The sequence below is a fragment of the Callithrix jacchus genome, chromosome 15 (assembly GCF_049354715.1).
Source record: "Callithrix jacchus isolate 240 chromosome 15, calJac240_pri, whole genome shotgun sequence".
Lineage (NCBI taxonomy): Eukaryota > Metazoa > Chordata > Mammalia > Primates > Cebidae > Callithrix > Callithrix jacchus.
In genome coordinates this window covers 90,022,963-90,045,768 of record NC_133516.1, presented here as the reverse complement: position 1 = coordinate 90,045,768, position 22,806 = coordinate 90,022,963, and the positions used below count along the sequence as shown (strand labels likewise).

General features: G+C 39.5%; 1 protein-coding gene across 5 annotated transcripts in view; it reads left to right on the top strand.

The window, feature by feature from the left end:
• Window positions 1-4,288: 4,288 nt before the first annotated feature.
• The window catches only part of DCBLD2 (discoidin, CUB and LCCL domain containing 2), a 104,162-nt gene continuing 85,644 nt past the window's right edge, over window positions 4,289-22,806 (top strand). For 2 of the 5 annotated variants that reach the window (XM_078352163.1, XM_035274192.3), the window contains exons 1-3: window positions 4,289-4,852; window positions 5,260-5,375; window positions 21,840-22,067. In XM_078352163.1, coding sequence (XP_078208289.1) covers window positions 21,953-22,067 — 115 coding nt within the window. In that variant the 5' untranslated portion in view covers window positions 4,289-4,852; window positions 5,260-5,375; window positions 21,840-21,952. Of the gene's footprint in view, window positions 4,853-5,259; window positions 5,376-21,836; window positions 22,068-22,806 lie in introns of those variants that run through there. The other 3 variants (XM_035274191.3, XM_002758869.7, XM_035274193.3) reach the window with 2 other exon arrangements.

Here is a 22,806-nt window from a genome sequence, read left to right as displayed (position 1 = left end):
CATTTAATAGCCATGATGGTACCAAATGATTCTTACTATCATTCTACTAAAACCTAGATGTCTCTGTACAGGCAGAAACAAAGGCACCAGCCCCCGGGTTCTTTTCTTCCATTTTCATTTCCTTAGCAGTTGGCTGCGCTGGGATTCATTTGAAAGTAGGAATAGTAGAGTGTAACTATGCTTTTTATATTTCCCCTTTTTTCTATAAATTAATTAAATTTTCTTTATTCTTCTATTCTTTAATGATTAAGAAACATAAAATAAAGAAAGAATAAGAAAAGAAAAGATAAAAAGAGAAGAAAGGTCTGGAATTAAAATTTAGGTTGAGGATCTATTTTTTACTTTTTATTTTTTGAGATGGATTCTCACTCCGTTGCTAGGCTGGAGTGTAGTGGCACAATCTCAGCTCACCGCAACCTCCGCCTCCTGGGTTCAAGCAATTCTCCTGCCTCAGCCTCCTGAGTAGCTGGGACTACAGATGCACACCACCATGCCCAGCTAATTTTTGTAATTTTAGTAGAGATAGGGTTTCAGCATGTTGGCCAGGATGGTCTCGACCTCTTGACCTTGTGATCTACCTGCCTCAGCCTCCCAAAGGGCTGGGATTGCAGGCGTGAGCCACCACAGCTGGCCGAGAATCTATTTTTATTTTTCAATATTTTAATGTAGAGTAAACAACCATAAATACATTAAAAGGATATACACTTTACTTCCTGGAATTTCACATCTAAGTATTCCATGTGATCCTTTCCTGAAATGCAAGTCTTCCTTCAATCCTACATCCAAAGAATTCATTCATTTGCCAGACAAAGAATGGATCATGACTGCTAAAAGATCTGGTCTATGTCAATGAACTCGTGCTATGAAGACACTGCGCAGTTTGGGTTTGCTCTGTTGGTTCTATACCGAAGGGATCCTCTAAAGCTCCTTTCAGTTTGAAACCCTGTAGAAAGAAGCAGGAACCTGGGCTTTCCTTGTGGAGGAATTTTAGCTTCTGGGACTCTTTATCTACTACAATGATGGTCCTCTCCAAACCTATCCATTTTGAGACTTCATTAGAATCCCCAGTTCTTCCCTGGGTTATGCATCTGGGTTGCGTGGGTAAAATGGTCTTGGACAAGTATTGCTCCCATTGCCTCATAAGATGTCAATCTCCAAATAAACTAAGTCCCCGGAAGCAAGGATCATGACAAATTGTCTAGAGCAGTATGCAGAGAGTAAGAAAGGTATATATAACCACTTCTGGTGGAATATAAACTAGAATTCCACTTTACGCAGGCATTGTGTTAGAAATGAAAGCCTGTTATATTCCTTTGGTGTCAGGTCCCAGGAGAAAATTTTGGTCTTTTCATGCTGTATTAAAGGGTAGGGGTTGCTAGAGACCAAATTTTGTCTCTTCCAGAAAGTATCGATAACTATGCTAGGTCTTAAGTGAATTGTTTGCCTCTGCTGCAGTTCTATGTCACCACCCCTGTGACCTCAAGCTTCTTTCTCAACGGTCTTATGAAAGGAATGATTCAGGCCGTCCACAGTGGCTCATACCTGTAATCCTAGCACTTTGGGAGGCCGAGTTGGGTGGATCTCCTGAGGTTGGGAGTCCAAAACCAGCCTGACCAAAATGGAGAAACCCTGTCTTTACTAAAAATACAAAAAATTAGCTAGGCATGGTGCTGCATGCCTGTAATCCCAGCTACTCAGAAGGCTGAGGCAGGAGAATCACTTGAACCTGAGAGGCGGAGGTTGAAGTGAGCTGAGATTGTGCCATTGCACTCCAGCCTGGGCAACAAAAGCAAAACTCCATCTCAAAAAAATAAAAGAGTGATTCAACACAAAATAGGTTGTCTCAGACACTGTCTATTACTAGAAGTCTTATTTCACAACCGACTGCTTGCCATATTAGCAAATCATGTTTGATAGGTTCAGTGTGTCTTCTACTTCTTTATCCAATTCTCCTTCATGTACTCCTTACTATGGGAAAGATACTACCTTCTACCAGAAACCTGAAGACTTCCTCAACTCCTTATACCCCACATGTAATCAGTCACTAAGTTTAAAAATATTCCACTAGTTGGTCCCCCCTTTGCAAGCTTACTGCTAATGCAGTAAAAACTCACCATCACTCCCTTTAACTGCAGACTGGCTCTCCCCGGCGTCCAGTCTTGCTCTTACCCCAGTGCATTCCTTACCCTACTGTCTGATTGGGATTTTTACAATAAAAACCTGATAATGGCCTAGTGTGGTGGCTCAGGCCTGTAATCTCAGCACTTTGGGAGGACCAGGTGGGCCGATCACCTGAGGTCAAGAGTTCGACACCAGCCTAACCAACATGGAGAAAACCCATCTCTACTAAAAATATAAAATTAGCTGGACATGGTGGTACATGGCTGTAATCCCAGCTATTTGGGAGGCTGAGGCAGGAGAATTGTTGGAACCTGGGAGGTGGAGCTTGCCGTGAGCCGATATTGCACCATTGCACTCCAGCCTGGGCAACAAGAGTGAAGCTCCATTAAAAAAAAAAAAAAAAAAATTGGATAATGTCATTCTTTCTTAGAACCCTTTAGTTATTTTTCAGTGATACAAAATTAAATCTTGACTCTTACCCTGCCTTAGATCTTGTCCCTCCTAACTTTTCTGGACTAGTCTCCAGTTCCTTCCATTATGTCAGCAATAGTCAATCCTGCTCCATCAACACCATTCCCGCTTGAGCCTGTGACCCAGACTATTTTGCCTCTGGCCTGAGATCACCTTTTTCACTTCAGTTTCTTTTTCAAGACACTGGAGTTTCAAACTGTGATGGGTTTTTTCTGAACTCCTCTCACTGTGGTATTGTGGCACCAGTCCACACCTCTAACACAGCACTAATAACAATAGGTTGGTTTACATGTCACCTCCTCCTCCAGAATGTAAGCTCTTCTCATTAAACTTTTTATGCCCAACGCCCACAATGGCTTCGACCATAGTAGGGTTTCTTGGGTATTTAATAAATGCTTATTGAATAAACTTGGTCAGAGATTATTGTATGAGAAATATGCAGGGGAGTTGAAAAATATGAACTCCAAAGTCCTTTCTAACTTAGATTTTCATTTGAGGATATCAGTCCCTTCCATGTTTTTGATTATTACATCTATGTATGACTTCCAGAGCCATAATTTCAAAGCATTCAATCTGAGCTTTAGACTAAAATAGGCATCTGCCTGTTACATAGTTTCACTTATTAAGTTGCCATCTGAAATTCAGTATGTCCAAAATTAACTTACTTTCCTACAAATTGTTCCACCTTTCCAGTTTTTTGTATTTGTTAATGACACCATTGTCCTTTTAGGGGCTGCTGTTAAAAACAACCTAGATAGCTACTCTTTTCTTTCTAAAATAAATCACTACGTAGACCTCTGCATTTCTCTTTCCCAAAATTCTTTTCGTCGTTCCATAGGCTTACAGTCGCCATCAAATTGCTTGTGACTCTAATTAGCACTTACTTCATTCCAACTTGCATGCTATGTTTCCATCTCTGTTCCACATTTCAAGATTTCTGTAGTAATGTTTGCAGATAGATAGCAGGTGCTCAACAACTCCTTGTAGAATGGCTGAATGAAGATTAGGATGTTAGGTTTACTTGCCTTTGGGGCACCGATCTTGTTTTACACTTTTTTGTTCCCCCCCTTCCCGGCCATAAAAAGAGAAAACAGAGAACGCATATATTAAAAATTGAACACTGCATCTATTATTGTAACTCGGAGTTGTTGCAACAACTGGCAGCAGTTTTAACAAAACAAACCACGCTCTGCCATTACAAAAAAAAAAAAGTCCCTTAGAGTCAGCTCCCAGTTAAACCCATCCAGGATCCAGGTTTCCCACCCCTTCCAGTGGCCGATGTGCGGCTGAGGAGCAAGAAGCGCGGTGGGCCTGAGGAGCACGGTGCGCAGGATGGGGAAAGTCCCGGAAGTCATTGACGAGCTCGCGGCCGCCTCTGCGGGATCAGCTTGCGCTGCAGTTCCAACAATAAAAGGCGCCGGGGCCAGGCGGGGGCCGCGGGCTCCGGGGCTTGGGGGCGGGACCCGAATTGGAGGAGGCGGGAAGGACGCCTCCAAAGGCCAAAGGGGATTGGTAGAGGCAGATAAGGGGCGGTGGCGCTCGAGGAGTGGGCAGGGGAGCTGTCGGGTCGACCCAGGAGTGAGCATGCTGATTGGGTTTCGCGAAGGAGACGGACCAGAGTTGGCCGCGGGTTGGCAGAGGCGCCGAGGGGGCGTGGCCGGAGTGCACGGGAGGGAGCGCGAGGGAGCGGGCGGCCAGCCTGCCACAGAAGCCAGAGCCGCGGGCGAGCGCGGCGAGCGGGGACCCGGCTAGGAGCGCAGCGCGGGAGGCGCGTCCCTCAGCTCCGCCGCGGCCGCCCTCCGCCGCTCGAGCACTCCGCTTCCTTCTCTCCCCTCCCCTGCGCTCCGGCCCGGGGTCTCGGCGCGGGGAGCAGGGGGAAGGGACGAAGGAGGCGGGGGTGAAGCGGGGTGAGGGGCGGAAGGGTCCCGGCGCGGGGCGCGGCGCGCACTGCCTCTTGCTCTCCCGCCGCTGCGTGGTCTCCTGGTCGGGTGCCGCGGCCGGAGGCGCGCGGGGCTTCCGGGGCGCCCGCACTATGCAGGCGGACTGCCGGCCGCCGCGATGGCGAGCGGGGCGGTGGTGAGAGCCGGGCGCTGCCCGCGGTGTCCCCCAGTCCGGGCCGCGGCCGCCGCCCCCGCCTGGGCCGCGCTCCCGCTCTCCCGCTCCCTCCCTCCCTCCTCCACCTCCTCCTCCTCCATGCCTCTGTTCCTGCTGCTCTTACTCGTCCTGCTCCTGCTGCTCGAGGACGCTGGAGCCCAGCAAGGTGAGTGGTCCCCCGGGCGCGGGGAGCCTCCCTCGGGGCGCCTGGTCTCGGCCACTGGAGGAATCTGCAGACGCTGCAGGGAGGCGCGGTGCTCTTTCGTGCGAGGCCAGACCTGGCTGGGTACTCGCATGGTTGAGTTGCAAGGGTCTGCTCTTGGTCGTCCGTCCCCAAGTTGGCGCGGCTTTACTTTTTGGCAAGGCCATTTATTTCTCCGAGAAGAGGGACGTGAGACCCTGCTGTGATAGAGTAACCCCTAAAATTAAGCTGTACGGATGGATGGATGCTGTAGGAAGGCAGGTTAATTAAATAGCATCTTAAACCAATTAAAGGCAAGTGGTGGTAAGTATCACCCTTTGTGAAAGAGCTCGGGTTCTGAAGCGAATAGTTTCTCCTTATCTCTTATTCAGAACGTGTTTTTTACAATCCGTTATTGAGGCTGGTGGTCTGGACTGCCTGGGTCAAACACTGGATCTCACCTAACTGTGCGCTGATTTGCCCAAATGAAGCGTTCCACCTTAAAAAGGTAACCCTTTCTAGAAAGTGAGAAAACTTTTTTTCCACCTACAATTTTTGAAAAACCTATTCCAGAACAAGCAAAACTGTTTATTAAATAATTATTATGAAAAGAGAATGCGGGGCTGATTTCTTTCCCCCTTTACTACTATTTTCCGGTAATGTGCCACAATTTTTGAATCAGTCGTTGAACAGACTTTTCCATTGCATTTTCTATTTTATTGTAGTGGGGGGGATAAGGATTGGGTTATTACATATTGCTCTAAAGAGGGATTTTTAAAACAGAAAATTGTTTTCTACCTTTAAACCCAGTTTTTTGTTGGTTTGGGTTTTTTGTTTGTTTGTTTGTTTGTTTATTTTGAGCCGGAGTTTCGCTCTTGTTACCCAGGCTGGAGCGCAATGGCGCGATCTCTGCTCACCGCAACCTCCGCCTCCTGGGTTCAGGCAATTCTCCTGCCTCAGCCTCCTGAGTAGCTGGGATTACAGGCACGCGCCACCATGCCCAGCTAATTTTTTGTACTTTTAGTAGAGACGGGGTTTCACCACGTTGACCAAGATAGTCTCGATCTCTTGACCTCGTGATCCACCCGCCTCGGCCTCCCAAAGTGCTGGGATTACAGGTGTGAGCCACCGCGCCCGACCAAGCCCAGCTGTATGGTGCTGTCATGGTTTTCAGTAAAGCGTGGAATCATGGCCTGTCATTAAGAAGCTGAACTTTGACAGACATGTGGAAATATAATCTCTCGTTATAAGGAAAAAACGTATTTGGCACACTGACCCCTTAGATCTAGCCACATTTCTCTATAGCGTAACTGAAAATGTAGGTGCTTAGCATTTAGGTTTTAGTTAGATCGTCTAATTGTTGAACATCATCAGCATTTAATATATTAAAGTGTGAAATCTTTATCTTCATTGTAGTTTCAGAACTTACGTCTGTATTTCACTCCTGGTAGTGGGAAAAACAGGCTTATATGTGTCGCTAGCACTTAGGGCTTACTTTGTGGCGGGCACGACTAGACTAGGTGGTTTGTGTTTATTACCTCCTTGAATCTTCACTGCAATCAGCTGAGAAAGTTACTGTTATCCCAGTTCAAAGGTAAGGAAATTGAGACTCAAAGAATATAAGGTGCATTGATGCAGGAAGGCATATTACTCCATAGGCTGAGTACTCTGTTTTGCTTGTTTCTAGATCTGGTAGTGTTTGTATCGTGTTATTAAAAAAAAATCTTGAAATAGTATAGGATCAGTTACATGTCTCCCTTCCAAAGGAGGGATTGCCTTGTTTTTAGAAAAGACTGGTCTAATCAGACATGCAACATTACTTCATTTTTTAAAGGTTTGATATAATTTTTTTACCAGAGCATTTTAACAAATACATTTCTCTTTCACAGTGTCAGCTTACATAAACGTCAACGTTAAATAGAAATGATTCTGGTAATTAAAATGCTTTCTTTTTGGCTCTGTTCTTCTAAATTGCTTGGGTAAATTTTGTTACATTATTTAATATTTAATCGCTTTGTACCTCAGTTTTCTCCATCATTAGTGTGAGAATGTATACCTATCATAGCTTAATATAAATGAAATGATAGTATGCAGGAATTTGGCAAAGGGAAAAGCTTAAAATAGCTGTAAATGATTATCGTTGATCTTACTGAGTTGATAAATTAAGAGCGAATGTATACATCATTTGAAAACTCAAGAATTATTTGAGATTTGAATTCCCTAAATTTTAAAAAATACGTTTTTTGCCCAAAGGACCCTAATGCAGGCTGTGGTGGAATTCCCTTTAAGCCAGTCTTCCCAACTTAACAGATATTCTTTAAGGTCTGTTGACATTCCCTCACATAACCTGAAAAGAAGTCTGATTTCAAAAGGAGAAGTGTTTCAAAACACCTTTAGAATTTTTAATAATGGAGATTTCCACGTGTTGTAATGTTCAGTTACAAGCTAGTTTTTATTCTGTAGGAAGTCTTAAGAAGAAGACTGGAAGGAAATAATAAACTGTTGACAGTTGTCTTTTGGCGGTAAAATTGTGGGACATTTCTTTATACTTTTCTAAATTTTCTGCAAATTGCATATAGTCAGAATAAAAATTAAACCGCAAAAAAGTTTTTTTGTTAGATTTGTTCTTCATTTGACAAATGAAGGTAGAAATGTGCTTCAGTGTCTTTTTTCTTTCTGACACCATTTGAAAATAGAATATATTACCTTCATTCCAATTAATGTCATATATAGCTATTCCTAAATAGACTTTTCTGTTCACAATGACCTTTTTTTAATTTGGCTCATAATAAAATGTATGATTAGTTTGAAAACATCGAATTTTCACAACAGATGTATTTTAACCAGTCCTGTTTGATTCATAAGTGTACAAATGTATTGCGTGTTTGCCTCTATTATGTTGATGTTTCAGATATGGCTTGTATTTGTGTAGAGTTCTAAGTAGGATATCAAGAAGTTCGTCTTTGAAATCTTTTTTATTGAAATGTTTTTTTCTGTAAAATGTACATCTCAAATATTTAAATTGGTGAAACTTATGCTGGTAGCATATTTGCTACCGTATTAAATTTACAGAAAGTTGATGGTCTACTATGTGATTGAATTTATGTCACTGGTTTCCATTATGACTGTGGGAATTTGGGTTACTTCATCTCAGGAACTCAGCTTCCTCATTTATATCCTGGAAGGCTTGCCTACTTTCTCTGTTAGGATGTAATTTTAACATGGTAAAATACCAGGGAATTAATTTTTAAAATCTGTTAAGCCTGATTTCTTTAGGCCTATTAATATATAACATATTGTGAAGATACTAGTTTTTCTTTGCTAATCTAATCTGTGAAATACAAATTAAACCTGGTGTGTCAGGTTCATTCTTAAAGAGGATGATTCGGTTATTTGGTCATATTTGGAACCAATATGTGAAAAAGTTTGTATTTATGCCTTTGTTTGCTTGTGATGCAGGAAAATATTTTTGAACAACAGTTGTAAGTTTTCAGATAATAAAAACTTCTGTCTGCAAATAAACATTTGTAATTATTTCTTAGGTTGACATGAGGTTAATTTAGAAATTTCCATTGTCTTTTCTTTGATGAAACATTAGGACTCTTATGCAATTTTGTTCAGAAGCAAAAAAAAAAAAAAGCATCTTTTCTGCTGTATTTCTAATTTAAAAAAATGAAAATTAGAAACAGCATGCATCCCACACATGTGAATGATCAGATTTAAACGCCATATTTTTGAAACTTGTAAATGAAAAATTAATTATAAGATTGTAGGTAAATTATAGGTAGATTTCTCAGTGTTAGAAACAAAAAGAACACATGATTTTCTCTGCGGATAGTTAATTCCTTTTGAACATCTGAGCTTCATTTTAAAAGACAAACATGAAAAAGAAATCTTAAAATGGTGGAATCGGTATAAGTAAAAGTACCAGTACTAGAATTAAAATGACAAATGAATTAATTTCCAAAAGTTAATAATCAGATCATGTATGTGAGAAAGGGCTAGATTCACATCGAAGTAGATTTTAAATTTACGACTACACTTAGCAAAGCGACCACTGGGAAGTGAAGCTCAGGTGGTAATGTTGGACATTAACTGAATGCACACCAGTAGACAGTTTCTACTTCTACTTCTTGATTAGTTGCAAGGATATGGAATGATGATGACATAACAGTAGAAGGATTAGGAAAAGCTTCATAAAGATAGTGCTATTTGCTAAATGTGATTGTTGAAATATAAAGTGCGACAAGTTAGCAATTTTTCTGATGTGGCTCCTGGATTCAGTTTTCTTTATAACAACTTTATGGCCATAGCACTTTGTATTTATTTTAAAATATTTTATAGATAACAATGATTATTATTCAAAACTAAAAACCTAGATAATTATCCACAGTTCTGTCTTCTAATCCATCAAATTATAATTTTAAATTTCCCTTTCTATTGCATATTCACATAGCTTTATAATCTTACGTAATTTTAATAGTGTGTTCATGTAAAATTAATTTGTAGAGTAATTTAACACACATAAGCATATGTACAAAATACAGCAAGACAAAAACTTCAAAATGCAAAATTATAAGACATTCAGTATTTATGAAGTAATTACTATACTGTTCAGAGCTGCTGTATTAATTGAATTCTTCTGGAAAAAAAATCTTTGAGAAAGTATTTCAGTTAAAAGTGTTAGTTTAGAAACAAATATCATGATACAATTTCAGTTCATTATTTCTGTTAAATTAGTATATCCTATAAGGACAGAAAATACAGATATTCAAATAAACTAGTATCTAATGAGTGCCAGTGTAGTGCCCACTGAAGCTTTTGAGATACTGGGTGATTCCCAAGGGTTACTAAAACATCACTTACCAGCTCAGCCTGCACCCTGATGGGTGTATAGTTGAAACAAAAACTTGGATTCACTACTTGAATTATGGGAGAACCCCAAGTTGCAAGTTCCCTCAACTGCTTTTTAAGGAATGTGGCCCAGAATTCCCTGCAAGACTGTCTTTGAGTAGAGTGTGTGCAACCTTGCCTTCAAACTAAATTGCCTGCTATCAAAGAGAAGATACTGGTACTCTTTATCATTCTCTCATTAGGAACTATCAGGATGAAGGGGTACCAACTGGAAATTCTCAAGAGAGTGTGCACATCCTCAGTACAGTCCTGAGACATTCAGAGAATAGTAAAACATTGTTATGATCTTCAGAGAACCTACAGTCTGAGAAAGTAATTATCTTCAAGCTGGAATATATATAATAATAATGAGGGAAGGATATCAGAAGATTATGTAAGGCAGAGAGAACTCACGACTCCTGGAGAAGCAGGAGACACCTACTGTAATAACTAAGGAAGGTTATAAGAAGGTTATATATTGATGCACCCCTTTGGCTATGAGAGGAGTCCTTCAAGCTGAAACTGAAAATAGACATGGCTGCTGCTTAGAAAGCTCTTCTCCTCTCAGATTGGTCATCCTTAAGAATAGTGGCAGCAAGGCTGGGTGTGGTGGCTCATGCCTGTAATCCTAGAACTTTGGGAGGCCGAGGTGGGTGGATCACCTGAGGTCAAGGGTTCAAGACCAGCCTGACCATCACGGTGAAACCCCATCTTAAAACAAAACAAACAAACAGAAAAAGAACAGTGACAGTTTAAATCAGTGCCAGCAATTTGGGCAGACTTTCTCTTTTGCATGCTCTTTCAGCTTCTGACTTCAGTAGACATCGTCAGTATTATAAAATCCCCCTGGTTTTTGTTCTAGTAGTTAGTTGCCTGTCTCCTTTTTCTTGCCGTGGTATAGTCCTGGGGAACATTCAGGTAGCTTCAGTAATCTGGTGTAATAGAAAAGTAATGAGAAATGGAGGCTGGAAAGATTGGTGGAGACAGTATAGTGGAGGACTTTCCATTGAGGGGCAGATTGACAAGTTTATAGCTGCGATTTTAGGCTTGACGTTAGCCTCAGGTGCTTCCTCTTTTACTAGGTTCATTTGTCTTTTGCTAGTTTTGATTATCTCTTCCCAGCTCAGGCACCTTAGGTCTATTGTCTCAACCATCCTCTTTCCTGGGTCTTGGACAGTTCCCAAACTTGGGCCCACATGATAATCCCCACTGTCTGCCTTCTCTGGTTCTGTACAGCTCATAGTTAAAAGATTAAATCATGTGGTCGTCATGATTACATCTGTCACAACTGAGGACTGGCTAATCAAATTGCCAGTGGGGATTACCACTCAGCCGACTATCACTTTGTAGAGCTGATTTGTACAGGCAAACTCCTGCCCTCCTAATTGTACAGTGTGACTCCCTCCTGCCAAACACCTTGCCCTCTTCCTCTTTATCAGAGCGCTGCTTCATTGGGGAATGTTAATTTTGTTTTGGTATGCTTTATACTTCTGTGGTGCTTGTACTTTATATCTGGAAACGTGCTCAAAATGCCACTGGCTTTTGCACATCTCTCTTTTCAGTTGTTTTCCAGGTGCCTTGTATTCTGTTTTTTTTTCAGTGACAAACTTTCTAAACGATAGTCTGCATCTGTGCTGTGTATTTTCTTAGTGGCTGGCACACAGAAGATATTTGTTAAAATATTTTTTAATTATTGTTTAATAATTATTTATTGTTTAAGTTATTTTTATTGCAATAAAAAAGCAACGGTTTCGCTTCTGCTTTACTGAAACTGCCATATAAACTGTCAGATTTTTGTTTTGGTTTTTGTTGAGTTTGAAAAACAAAGCAGCTTTGTCTATCTTCATTATTATTAGTTGTGGGATTTTTTTTGTTTTGTGTTTTGTTTTGTTTTGCTTTTTGGCCACGGTGGTCTTTGAAAATCTGGAGCCTTTGGACTCAGACATATCTGGATTTAAATAATAGCTTTGTTGAATTTTGACATCCACTTACCACTCTAAATGTTTTAAAATATGTAACTCATCTTTCTTTTTAGAATGTAATAAGGCTGAGATAGAATCTGGTTAGCAAGTAAATTCTTGTTCAATAAGTGAATAGATATGTGAAAGAAAATTTTGTTTCACTTTACTCTGCAGTTAAACTTTCCATTTTAAAATGTTTCCTTTCCACTAAGACTCACTTTTCCATCCCTCTTTCCCTTTTCCCCAGTTACTGTTCTACCCCGAGCTCAGTGAGAGGAGTCGGTGCATGCACTAGAGGAATGTGACAGAAAGGCATGATTGTTCACAATAATTTGTTTATTAAGGGCCTCCAGCTCACCAGAACCTTAACATGAGTTTTGTGCTGTCCTTTTTACTGTTGCTCCACCTCTCCAACCTTCTACCTACTGATATATTTCAATGTTTTTGATCCCCACTATCTCAGATCATTTTCAGGCTTTTGGTTTATCTCTTCTCTCCTGATATGCCTTTGTTCCTGGCTACTCTTGGCATCCTCAAAGCCAACTTTATAGGTCTGGATGTGAGGTAGACATTCTGTTGCCTGCATGGAGGAAGAGTTTCAGTTAGGACTTTTGAGGTTATAGAGAATGGAAATCCATAACTGCTTAAGGTAGAAGGAGAAAGTATTGGGAGGATTGTGAGGTAACTGGTGGAATTTTTGTTAAAGCCAAACCAGCCTAAGTCAAGGAGAAAGCAGGAATGCAGCTAGACTTCACAAACCAAGGACTCAGCTTAGTTCTTCTCTCTTGCTACAGTCTGACTTTTTCTCTGAGGAAGGAATCATGGCTGTTGGCAATCCCCAAGACTTGCAGTTTTAACACAGAGAGATTCTGGATTTTCCCGGTTGTACCGGATCCAGTAAGGTGGAGGATCCAGTAAGGAGGAAAGGGTGAGCTGGCCTAATGTTGGCCCGGTGTGAGTCAGTACCCACTCTTGGACCAAATAACCCAGGGGCATGAGGTCATATAAAGCTGTTGGGAAACTGCAGTGTGCGTCTCAGAGAACAGTAAGGCGGGGTAGTAGCTAAACAGAGGCATCCTCTTCTAGGAGAAAGAGTGTTACATTTATAAGGAGTGCACTGTATTTTAAGGAAATTCTCATTGAACCTTTACATTTATCTTGGGAGATGGGTGATGGTATCCTCATCCACAAGGTTGTTGCATCCTCGTACTGGTTAGGGTATGTAGGCTTGTGGAGGTTAAGTGCTCAGGATCTCGAAAACTGGCATGCCTGGAATTTGAATCTAAGTCTATCGGACTCCAAAGCCTATGTACTTTCTAATGTATTAGTTGTCTATCATAACATTAGTTTGGGTTTCTCATTCAACAGCATGTGTTAGGAGCCTTGTATAGTTTGTTTCTGTGTGTATGCTGATGAAGGTGAATAGAATGCTTTGCTTTCCTAGCAGAATTTTACAGCTTGGTATGGTAAACTGACATAAATATGCATAATTAAGCATATTAAGTACAGAAAGAGATTATTATTACAGAAATAGGGAGAAAGACCATGAGCTTTGAAATAACATTGAGTAGGTATTTTCAATGGTGGATACCATTGAAATGGTGCATAAAAGGAGGAGGAGGGACATTATTCTTGGCAGAGTGGAATGTCAAGTGCAGTGGCAGAGGTGAGAGCATGGAGCAGGTGGGGAGTCACCTATAGTTCAGGACTGTGGAACAAAGGTTGTGGGAAAAGTGAGGAGATGAGACCAGAAAGGGAATCAGGGGCCAGATTATGATAGACTTTGTATCCTGGCCGAAGAGTTTGAACTTTGTTGTATCATCAGTGGAAAACAGTTAAAGGATTTCTAAATAAGGGACCTCCATGACCCAGTTAGTATTTAAGAAACTCTGGCTGGAGTGTAGACAGTGGATTAGAGGAAGGAAACAGAGAGAGTGGGGAAACCTGTTAGAGAACTTTTCAAGGGCATGCACTTGTTCAGAAAGATTACATTTAAAGCTGCTAAGGAGATAGAAAATATAAAATACAGGCCAGGTGGTGGCTCACACCTGTAATCCTAGCACTTTGAGAGGCTGAGGCGGGCAGATCATGAGGTCAAGAGATCAAGACCATCCTGGCCAACATGGTGAAACCCCGTCTCTACTGAAAATACAAAAAAATTAGCTGGGTGTGGTGGCGCACGCCTGTAGTCCCAGCTACTTGGGATGCTGAGGTAGGAGAGTTGCTTGAACCCAGGAGGCGGAGGTTGCAGTGAGCCAAGGTTGCACCACTGCACTGCATGCAGCTGGTGCCTGGTGACAGAGTAAGACTCTGTCTCAAAAAAAAAAAAAAGTATAAAATATCATGACCAGTTAAATTTGAGACAGCCAAAAGTCAGTTTATAATGTTGAGATTTTTCATTCTGCAGAATCTGCTTCCTTGTCCTGCTTTCCACTTCTCTCATTCACCAGGATTTCTGCCTAGCTAACTGTGCTCGTGCGCGTGCTCTCTCGCTCACTCGCGCGCACTATCTCTCTCTCTCTCAAACACTCATTTCTTCTCTTTAGTACTCATCATCCCTGAAATGACTCTTACTCCCTAGATTGTAAACTCTGTAAGGACAGGGGCCTTGCTTGACATTCTTACTGTTCTTCCTAGGACCTAGTAGCACACTGCCAGGCATGTGGAGGTTTTTCATTGAATGCGTAGACATGTGAAGTTTCAAATGCTGTAGAACTTCTGCAAAAGTTCTTAATATGTATATAGATACGATTGAAGACTTTGGAGCTTTCTCCATTTGGTGGTAACTGAAGTCAAGGAGTAGGTGAGTTTGCCCACATAGAATGCAGAGTGGGGAAGGAACTCTGAGAACAGCAGCATCAACAATCAGCAGTACCGGGGTTACATACAGTTCAGGTGTCTGCGAGATGCAGTAGGAGGGGTAAAGGAACTAACACATGGGAAGAGAGTTTTAAGAAGGAGGGAGAAGAGATGTAAAGGAAGAGAAAAGGAAGCGAGAGAAAGAAGTGCCAGCAATGCCAGATGCTGCAGAAGGTCATGAAAGATAAGGATGGAAAATTCTTCATTGGCTTTTGCCAGCTCAGAAAATGGCTGCTTTAGTGAAAAGTTTCACTGGATATGTAGATCTGTGTATTTGTTTCCTAGGGCTGTTTAACAAAGTACCACAAACTTAAATGACTTAAATTTATTGTCTCACAGTTATGGAGGCTAGAATTCTGACATTAGGATGTGCAGAGGGCCATGTTCTTTCCTAAGACTCTAGAGTAGGATCTTACCTCTTTCTAGCTTTTGGTGATTGCAACCCTTAGCATTCCTTGGTTTGTAATGCATCACTCCAATCTCTGCCTCTGTGGTCACATGTGGTTCTCCCTGCATCTGTGTCTAAACTTTGCTCCACTTAGAAAACACCACTTGTTGGATTAGGGCCTAGCCTAAATCCAGAATGACCTCATTTTAACTTGATTACATTTGCAAAGCCCATTTTCCAGATAAGGTCACATTTGTAGATACCAAAAATTAGGACTTGAACATATCTTTCTGAGGGACGCAATTCAACCCGCAACAGTCTTGAAGGTGAATTGGCAGTGCATTGACATTAGAACAGGAGACAAAGAAGTAAGACATCAAGCATAGGCAACTAAAGAAATCTCTATGTATAAGAAGGAAAAAGTGAGAAAAAAGATGGTAGATGTGGAGTGGTGAGGGGACACCAGGTGGAAAGAGGTTTTTTGTGTTTTTAGTTGCTGCCCTTAGTGTTTTCAAGTTTGTAAAAGTGCAGATCCAAGGCCCCACTGAAGAGCTACCTTACAGGTTATAATTTGCAAAAAAGACAAAATCATGATTGTCATGCAAATATAAGATGAACACACCAATTACTTTGTCAGCTCATTCATTAATGAGGGAATCAGCAAAATGGTAAAACTATCCATAGAGTATTTGAGAAGCTAGGTGTTTATAGGCAATGTTAGGTTATGATTGCTACATTAGATGGCCAAAACTGATTAATGGCCAGCAGGGCCTTAAACTGTTACCTTGAGGTTATTTTTTCAACTATGCAGAAATTCTCTACATCTTCACCAAACAGAAGTCTGTAAGTTAACACGTAACCAAGACTGCAAGCTTTAGTCAGCCTTAGATAGCAAGTGGTAATTATTTTGCTCTATAACTTTGAGTGGCTTTTGCTTTTTCTGACATTTAAAGGATGTGCTGCATACTTCTTTTTTTTTTTTAATCCTGTTTCCATGTTTCAGGTCATTTTTCTGACATACATGTTAGGATCCACAGAGGTGGAAATAGGAGCCTGAGAACCTTTGATTAGCCTGTAGTGATTCTAACCTCGACTTGACTTTGAGTACCACCAAATAAGAGAATACTGAGTGGCTTTGAGTGCCATCTGAGGGTGGAACATATTGCTTCTAATGACACTCATCTTCTGGGTTTTGTGAGTTTTTTCTCTTTCTGTAGTGCTCAACTCTTTGACAAAGAGAGATTATTTAATGATCTAGGGTGGAGCTTTTGCCAGGCAGATAGATGCTTAAGAAGAATACAGTGGCTAGAAAGCAAAGGTACCAGAAAGAGTGTAGTTAATATATTGGACATGAGGCCCAGACTAGGTAGAGAAACAAATGAGACTAGGATCACCTTAATAGATGGAGAGAAAAGAGAGAAATCCAGTTTACAGAAAGTATGCAGTGGGTGTAAGAGAGGTCAGGAGACTGTAACCAGAAGTGTGAGATGTCAAAGTTTTTAAGATTTCAGAATTGGGAGGAGTTTCCAGTAATGGCAAAAATAAAAACCAGGTTGTGGTCCTGAGAGTGAGTTACTGAACTGCAGTAGAGGTCATTGCGGAGATGAGTGGTCATTATTTTCTCATAAATTTATACTTTCTGCAAGACACTAGAAGCTTTAAAGCTGCTATAAATTGAAATTTCCTAAAATAATGTGCGATTGTTCTCTTAACTTCAGCCAGATTGCAGCCAACTGTACTGGGTCAATAAATAATGGGCAAAAGCTGTCCTGGTCTTTTATGACAATAATAGTAGTCACAGATATTTATTGAGCACATTGCTATGGCTTAGGACCTTGACACCAGTTTTCATGTGGTATGTCGTTTAAATCTTACCCTTGATAGCTTGAATTGTTAATATTCCCATTTTACCCTTGGCAGAACAAATTTAGCAGCAATAAGTAACCTTTTCAAGGTCATAGTGTTAGGACATTTAAATTAATTTTATGACTCCAGTTTGTTTAACCATTGCATTCTAGGTGGAGTATGTGCATGGTGGAGCTGAAGAGGATTTATATATAGCTCACATTCCTTCATGTTACTACTCAGTTTTGTAGATTACCATACATGCAGAGATGAGTTGGAGCTTAAAAAAGAATGAAGCTGGGGCATTGTCTTTTTTAACAAATTGTCACACTGACCCTCTTTGGTCTCTGAATGCATGTGCATCTTATGCAGCATTTTAAAAATTAAATAAGTGAGCTATCAAGCCATAAAAAACCATGGAGGAAACTCAAATACATTCTGCTAAGTGAAAGAAGCCAATCCAAAAAGGCTACAGACTGTGTAATTCCAACTATATGATGCTCTGGAAAAGGCAAAACTAGAGAGACCCTAAAAAGATCAGTGGTTGCCAGGGTTTGGGGGGGAGGGAAAGATGAGGAAGCGGAACTTGGGATTTTTAGAGTAGTGAAACTACTCTGTATGATACCGTAGCGGTGGATACATGTCATGTATTTGTCCAAACCGATAGAATGTACACCAGCGGTGAACCCTATTATGAACTGTGGACTCAGAGTGATAATGATGTCAGGATAGGTTCATCAGTGTTAACAAAGCTATCAGTTTAGTCCGGAATGTTAATAATGAAGGAGGCTATGCAAGTGTAGGGGCAAGGGATATATGACAAATATCTGTTCTTTCTACTCAGTTTTATGATGAACTTAAAACTGCTTTAAAAAGTGAAATATGTTTAAAATACTAAATTTATGTTATATATTTTTTACCACAATTTTAAAACTAGGGATACAGAAAGAGATACACTTTGTGAACACGAAAGAAAACTGGAGTTGCTGTATTAATTTCAGACAAAACTTCAGAAAAGGAAAATTACCAGCATTAAAAAGGCATTAAAAAATTAAGTGAAATTAAAGTAGTACCTTGAATTATTTGAGATTTGTAGTGATGCAGCTTAATAAACTTCACAGTTATAAGGTTGATATAGTACTTCTGGTCTAAAATAATATATTTAAAACTTGGTTGTAACCAAATGAAATCAGATGTATTGGTTAATAGTTGCAGCTTACTCTTCTGAGCACTTTTCTGTTCCCTAAGAGCTCCATGCTTTCTCATTTTAAGATCTCACAGATGTATTATGTGACTGAAGTGACACTTAGAGCAAGTATACTGACTCACCAGTTCACCAAAAAAAAAAAACAAAAAAACCTTGAAACCCATTGGAAAAGTTTAACTCTTTTAAATCTTTGCTCTACATTTTTGGTATATTTACACAAGCATATCCTGCATTTGTATTTGCTGTTAAAGCAAATAATTTTGGAAATCACTATGTTCATATTACTAAAATTCAGTAATATATCTATAAGAATATAATTAATACAACTTAACTAGTAATATGGCTAAAATCTGGGGGGTGGCTGGAATGTCATATGGAGTCAGCATCACAAGCACGTACTTAACACAAAAAGCACACTTGATTTGGAGCTTAATTAGAGTGGCCTAAAAAAGCATGCATTCTTTGTTATATTAAGTCGTTGTCATTTAAAATTTCTATTTTCTCTAGGGATAAGTAGTTAAGAAAAAAAAAGTTATTTTCCTGGAATAATAACAAAATTTGTATCTGGCTGAACACATCTGACCTTACACTCTTCAGAGGAAGTGAACACATGTTCTATGAGTAATTCCCTAGATAAATGTGCAGCCAAACAAAGAAGCAATAAGATCAAATTCCAGTGTTTTGTCTTCATTGAAATAAAATTAAAATTCAAAAATTATGTTAACAGGCTTCTGCCTTTTGTGATCAGTCATAGTCTGGTGGAGACCATGTAGGGAAGGAGGAGGTGAAAGAAGCTGGAGGAGCCAAAGTTGGTAAAGTTGGAGTTTTTGGTGAGAATGTATGGATTGGTCCTGTGAACGTTGTTTTTCCAGTAGTAGTTATGCTTTTTGTCAATTCTGCCTTGTGAGAATGAGTAATAGTAGGTGATGTAGACTGGTCACAGGTCATTATTCTTCCCTGTGTACAGAGCTACTCAGAATTCATAGCAGTCAGGAATGATTACTGTTAGTTCACTTTCCCTCCTAATGTTAAGATCTCCTGACCCAGAAAAAAATATCATTTGAAGTCTGTAGACTAGCAAAAATAATCTTTCTTCTTTAATGTAAATAAAAATAAAGCATTCCATTTACTTTTTTAAAAATTGGGAAGTGGGAACATAAAGCTCTTTAGTATAACTGCTGATCTTTGGGGGAAAACCGTTCCCTTAGTGAATAGAACAGCATTACCCTTTGGGCCAAATGGAACCTAGCCAAGAATTAAACCAGATCTTGTTTTCTGAGATATTCTAGCTTTGACTCTAAGTCAGTACTTAACCTCAGCACTATTCACTGTTAAGGTTGATCATTCTTTGTTCTGGGGGACTGTCCTGTGCATAAGATGTTTAGCAGCTTTTCTGGTCTCTACCTACTAGATGACAGTAACACTCCTCCCCCTCCAGTTGTGACAACGAAAAATGTCTCAAGACACTGCCAAATGGGAGGTAAAATTGCTTCTGTGGGGTTCTCTTCCCCTCTGTCCTGTAACCCCCCTTTTGAGAATCACTACTCTTAAGTGTATTAGATAATTGGTTGATCAAGAATGTTTTCCCAATTTTATTCTACTTTTAAATATTTTGTTGTATTTTAAGTATCTTGGTGTATCTTACGTAAAAATAAACTGGAAACACATTAGTAATTTAGGGGTGAAAACGAGAACAAGGTCGTTCCTTGATTTGCAGATTCAGTGTTAAGACCTTTGCCTGCCTACCAGTGTTTTTCAGATTGCAGCTGGGGACCTATTAGGGGGTCATGAAATACTTCAGTGGGTCCTGAGCATGCATGCAGGGTGTATAGGGTCACAAGGTACAAGGTATTTCTTTTGGAATAAGAGAAAAACGTATGGATATATATATGCCTAGCCTTCCGTTTTGAACTGGAATCTTCTAAACATATACTTCATAGCAGTAGGTACTTAGTTAAGCTATTTACACAGTCAGGTTTAACTTGTCAAATATTTTTTGAGATACAAAACATTCAAAATTGTTCATTGCTGTAGATTGGAGACCTGTTAACTTTAGTTTCTGGTGCATATCATCTTGCTTGCAAGAGGAAGAAGCTCCAAACTCCATCACATATTTTAGAACATTCTTGGCACGTTACTTGTGGACTGTTCCTGCCCTCCCCCTACACAAGGTTGTGAAAAAATACAACTCTGTTATTATTTTCTTCATCAGCATTCATGCGAAACTCCTCTTTTTATCAGTTAATATTTCTTTTGTTAACTTTTGTAGAAATTATCCTTTGTGTTGGAAAGGGCAATAAATGTTTTGTGTATTTATTTAGAATCAAATATGAGCATAAGACATCTAAAAATTACTCCTAACATTCTACTTGTACTCTTTGTAAAATTCAATTTTAAATAACAACCTCAAGTTGAGTAATAGCCTGTAGGGAATACCTTAAGTGTGACAATCTGCCGCTGCAAAGTCATAGACGTTACTAGAAAAGCTTTAATCTTTTGTAGCAAATATTAGCACTACATTATTCTTAAAAATAAGATAGTAGAAGGTTCTGTTAGAGCCCTCTGATCATATTGAGTTTGAAACTCAGCACTGTTACTTCTAATAGAGTTTTAGTGTAAGTGCTATACTGTTCCAAAAGGTGATTTACAGGTAACTCTTTTGAAGGACAAAATGCTATTATTTTAAAAGGATATATTCATCATCCTACTAAAAAGAGATCTCTTTGAATCTCATTGTTGTGGAATGCTGAACAATTCAATTGGAGCAGCTACTGAAACTTCTAAATGAACATTAATTTTTCCTTCTGGGTGCTCAGTAAAAACAAAATACAAATGTTCTGATAGAAATATTTCGTTTTTACCAATACGTTGTTATTTAAGTTTCTGTATCTAGCTGCTGAATAAATTTCTGGAGCAAATAATGCTGCTGCCAGGATGTGAAGGTCATTTTTTTCTCATCTTTAATAAGTCATGAAACTGTTACTTCTCCCTTATTCTATAGGGAAAAAAAAGGTATGCAGGAGGGACTAGTAAAAAGTCAAATTGCAGTAAATATATAATTGAACTTCATTAAATATTGCTTTAATGACTTCAAGAAGGAGTGCCCTGTAGTCTGTAATACGGTCAGTAATCTGCATAATTGTTAGTACATATTTGGTATATTTTAGAAATAATCAGCTTCTCACAGATATTTTAGTTCATGATTTATAAATTGATGAAGCTGATCACATATTTTTATGTTTTACATTCACTTTTTGAACAATTACTCTAAGTTACTGTTCTTCTGAAGACTGGATTTTTCATAACATTTATATGTGTATTTAATGACTACTAATTCATATTTACTTTTATTTGTTCAGAGTTGAAATCTCCTTGAACTTATATAGGTAACTGCTGATTATTTTGACCTAACTTGACTTCTCTTGGCTCCTGTGTTAGATATACTAAGAACAATGTCAGTTCTTGTGATTTGTTAAAGGATACGAAGTTACAGCTAGATAGAAGGAATCTACCACTGCAGGGTGGCTTTAGTTAACAATATTATGTAGTTTCAGGTAACACAAACAAATGATAAATGTTTGAGATTATTCATTTGCTAATTGCCCTGATCTGATCACTATACATTATATTTATCAGAGCATCACTGTGAACCCCATGAGTATGTACAATTATTTGTCCATTTAAAAAACTAAAATAGAACAGTATTGGTGAGATAAAATATTTGGTGGCATACGTATTTTTAAATCTTCACAAAAAATTATTATAGTGTAAGTTAAAGATGTGAGAATAATTTATCATTCTTTTGACTTTTTTTTGAAGGTGATGGATGTGGACACACTGTACTAGGCCCTGAGAGTGGAACCCTTACATCCATAAACTACCCACAAACCTATCCCAACAGCACTGTTTGTGAATGGGAGATCCGTGTAAAGATGGGAGAGAGAGTTCGCATCAAATTTGGTGACTTTGACATTGAAGATTCTGATTCTTGTCACTTTAATTACTTGAGAATTTATAACGGAATTGGAGTCAGCAGAACTGAAATCGGTAGGACTTTTTTTTGGTAAACGTACATGTAAATACATCATTGCCTCAATTATGTATTTTTTATATTAACATTAAATAACCGTGCCACGTAAGGTGCTGTGTGGGAAATTATTGAATATATGTGAAAATTTTGAATTGGAATCTTTTGGGAAGAGAGACCCTTGTCTGTTTACTTTATTTACTTTCCTAATAAACACATGTTGGTACCGTTTCCCAAGATGCCACTGTACTACTAAGAAGGAGGAAATTATCTTTTTTTTTTTTTTTTTTTATTTTTAATGTTTTTCTTTCATAGTTTTATTTGCAGTTGAAGAATAAGAATGTAATTCACACTTAGGAAACAGTATAGCATTGTGATTTTTTTTTAATTTTTATTATTTTTTATTTTTATTTTTTTGAGATGGAGTTTCGCTCTTGTTACCCAGGCTGGAGTGCAATGGTGCTATCTCGGCTCACCACAGTCTCCGCCTCCTGGGTTCAGGCAATTCTCCTGCCTCAGCCTCCTGAGTAGCTGGGATTACAGGTATGCGCCACCATCCCCAGCTAATTTTTTGTATTTTTAGTAGAGACGGGATTTCACCATGTTGACCAGGATGGTCTCAATCTCTTGACCTCATGATCCACCTGCCTTGGTCTCCCAAAGTGCTGGGACTACAGGCGTGAGCCACTGCGCCCGGCCTAGCATGGTGATTTAAAGCATGTGTTTTGGATCCAAACTTCCTGGGATTAAAGCATAACT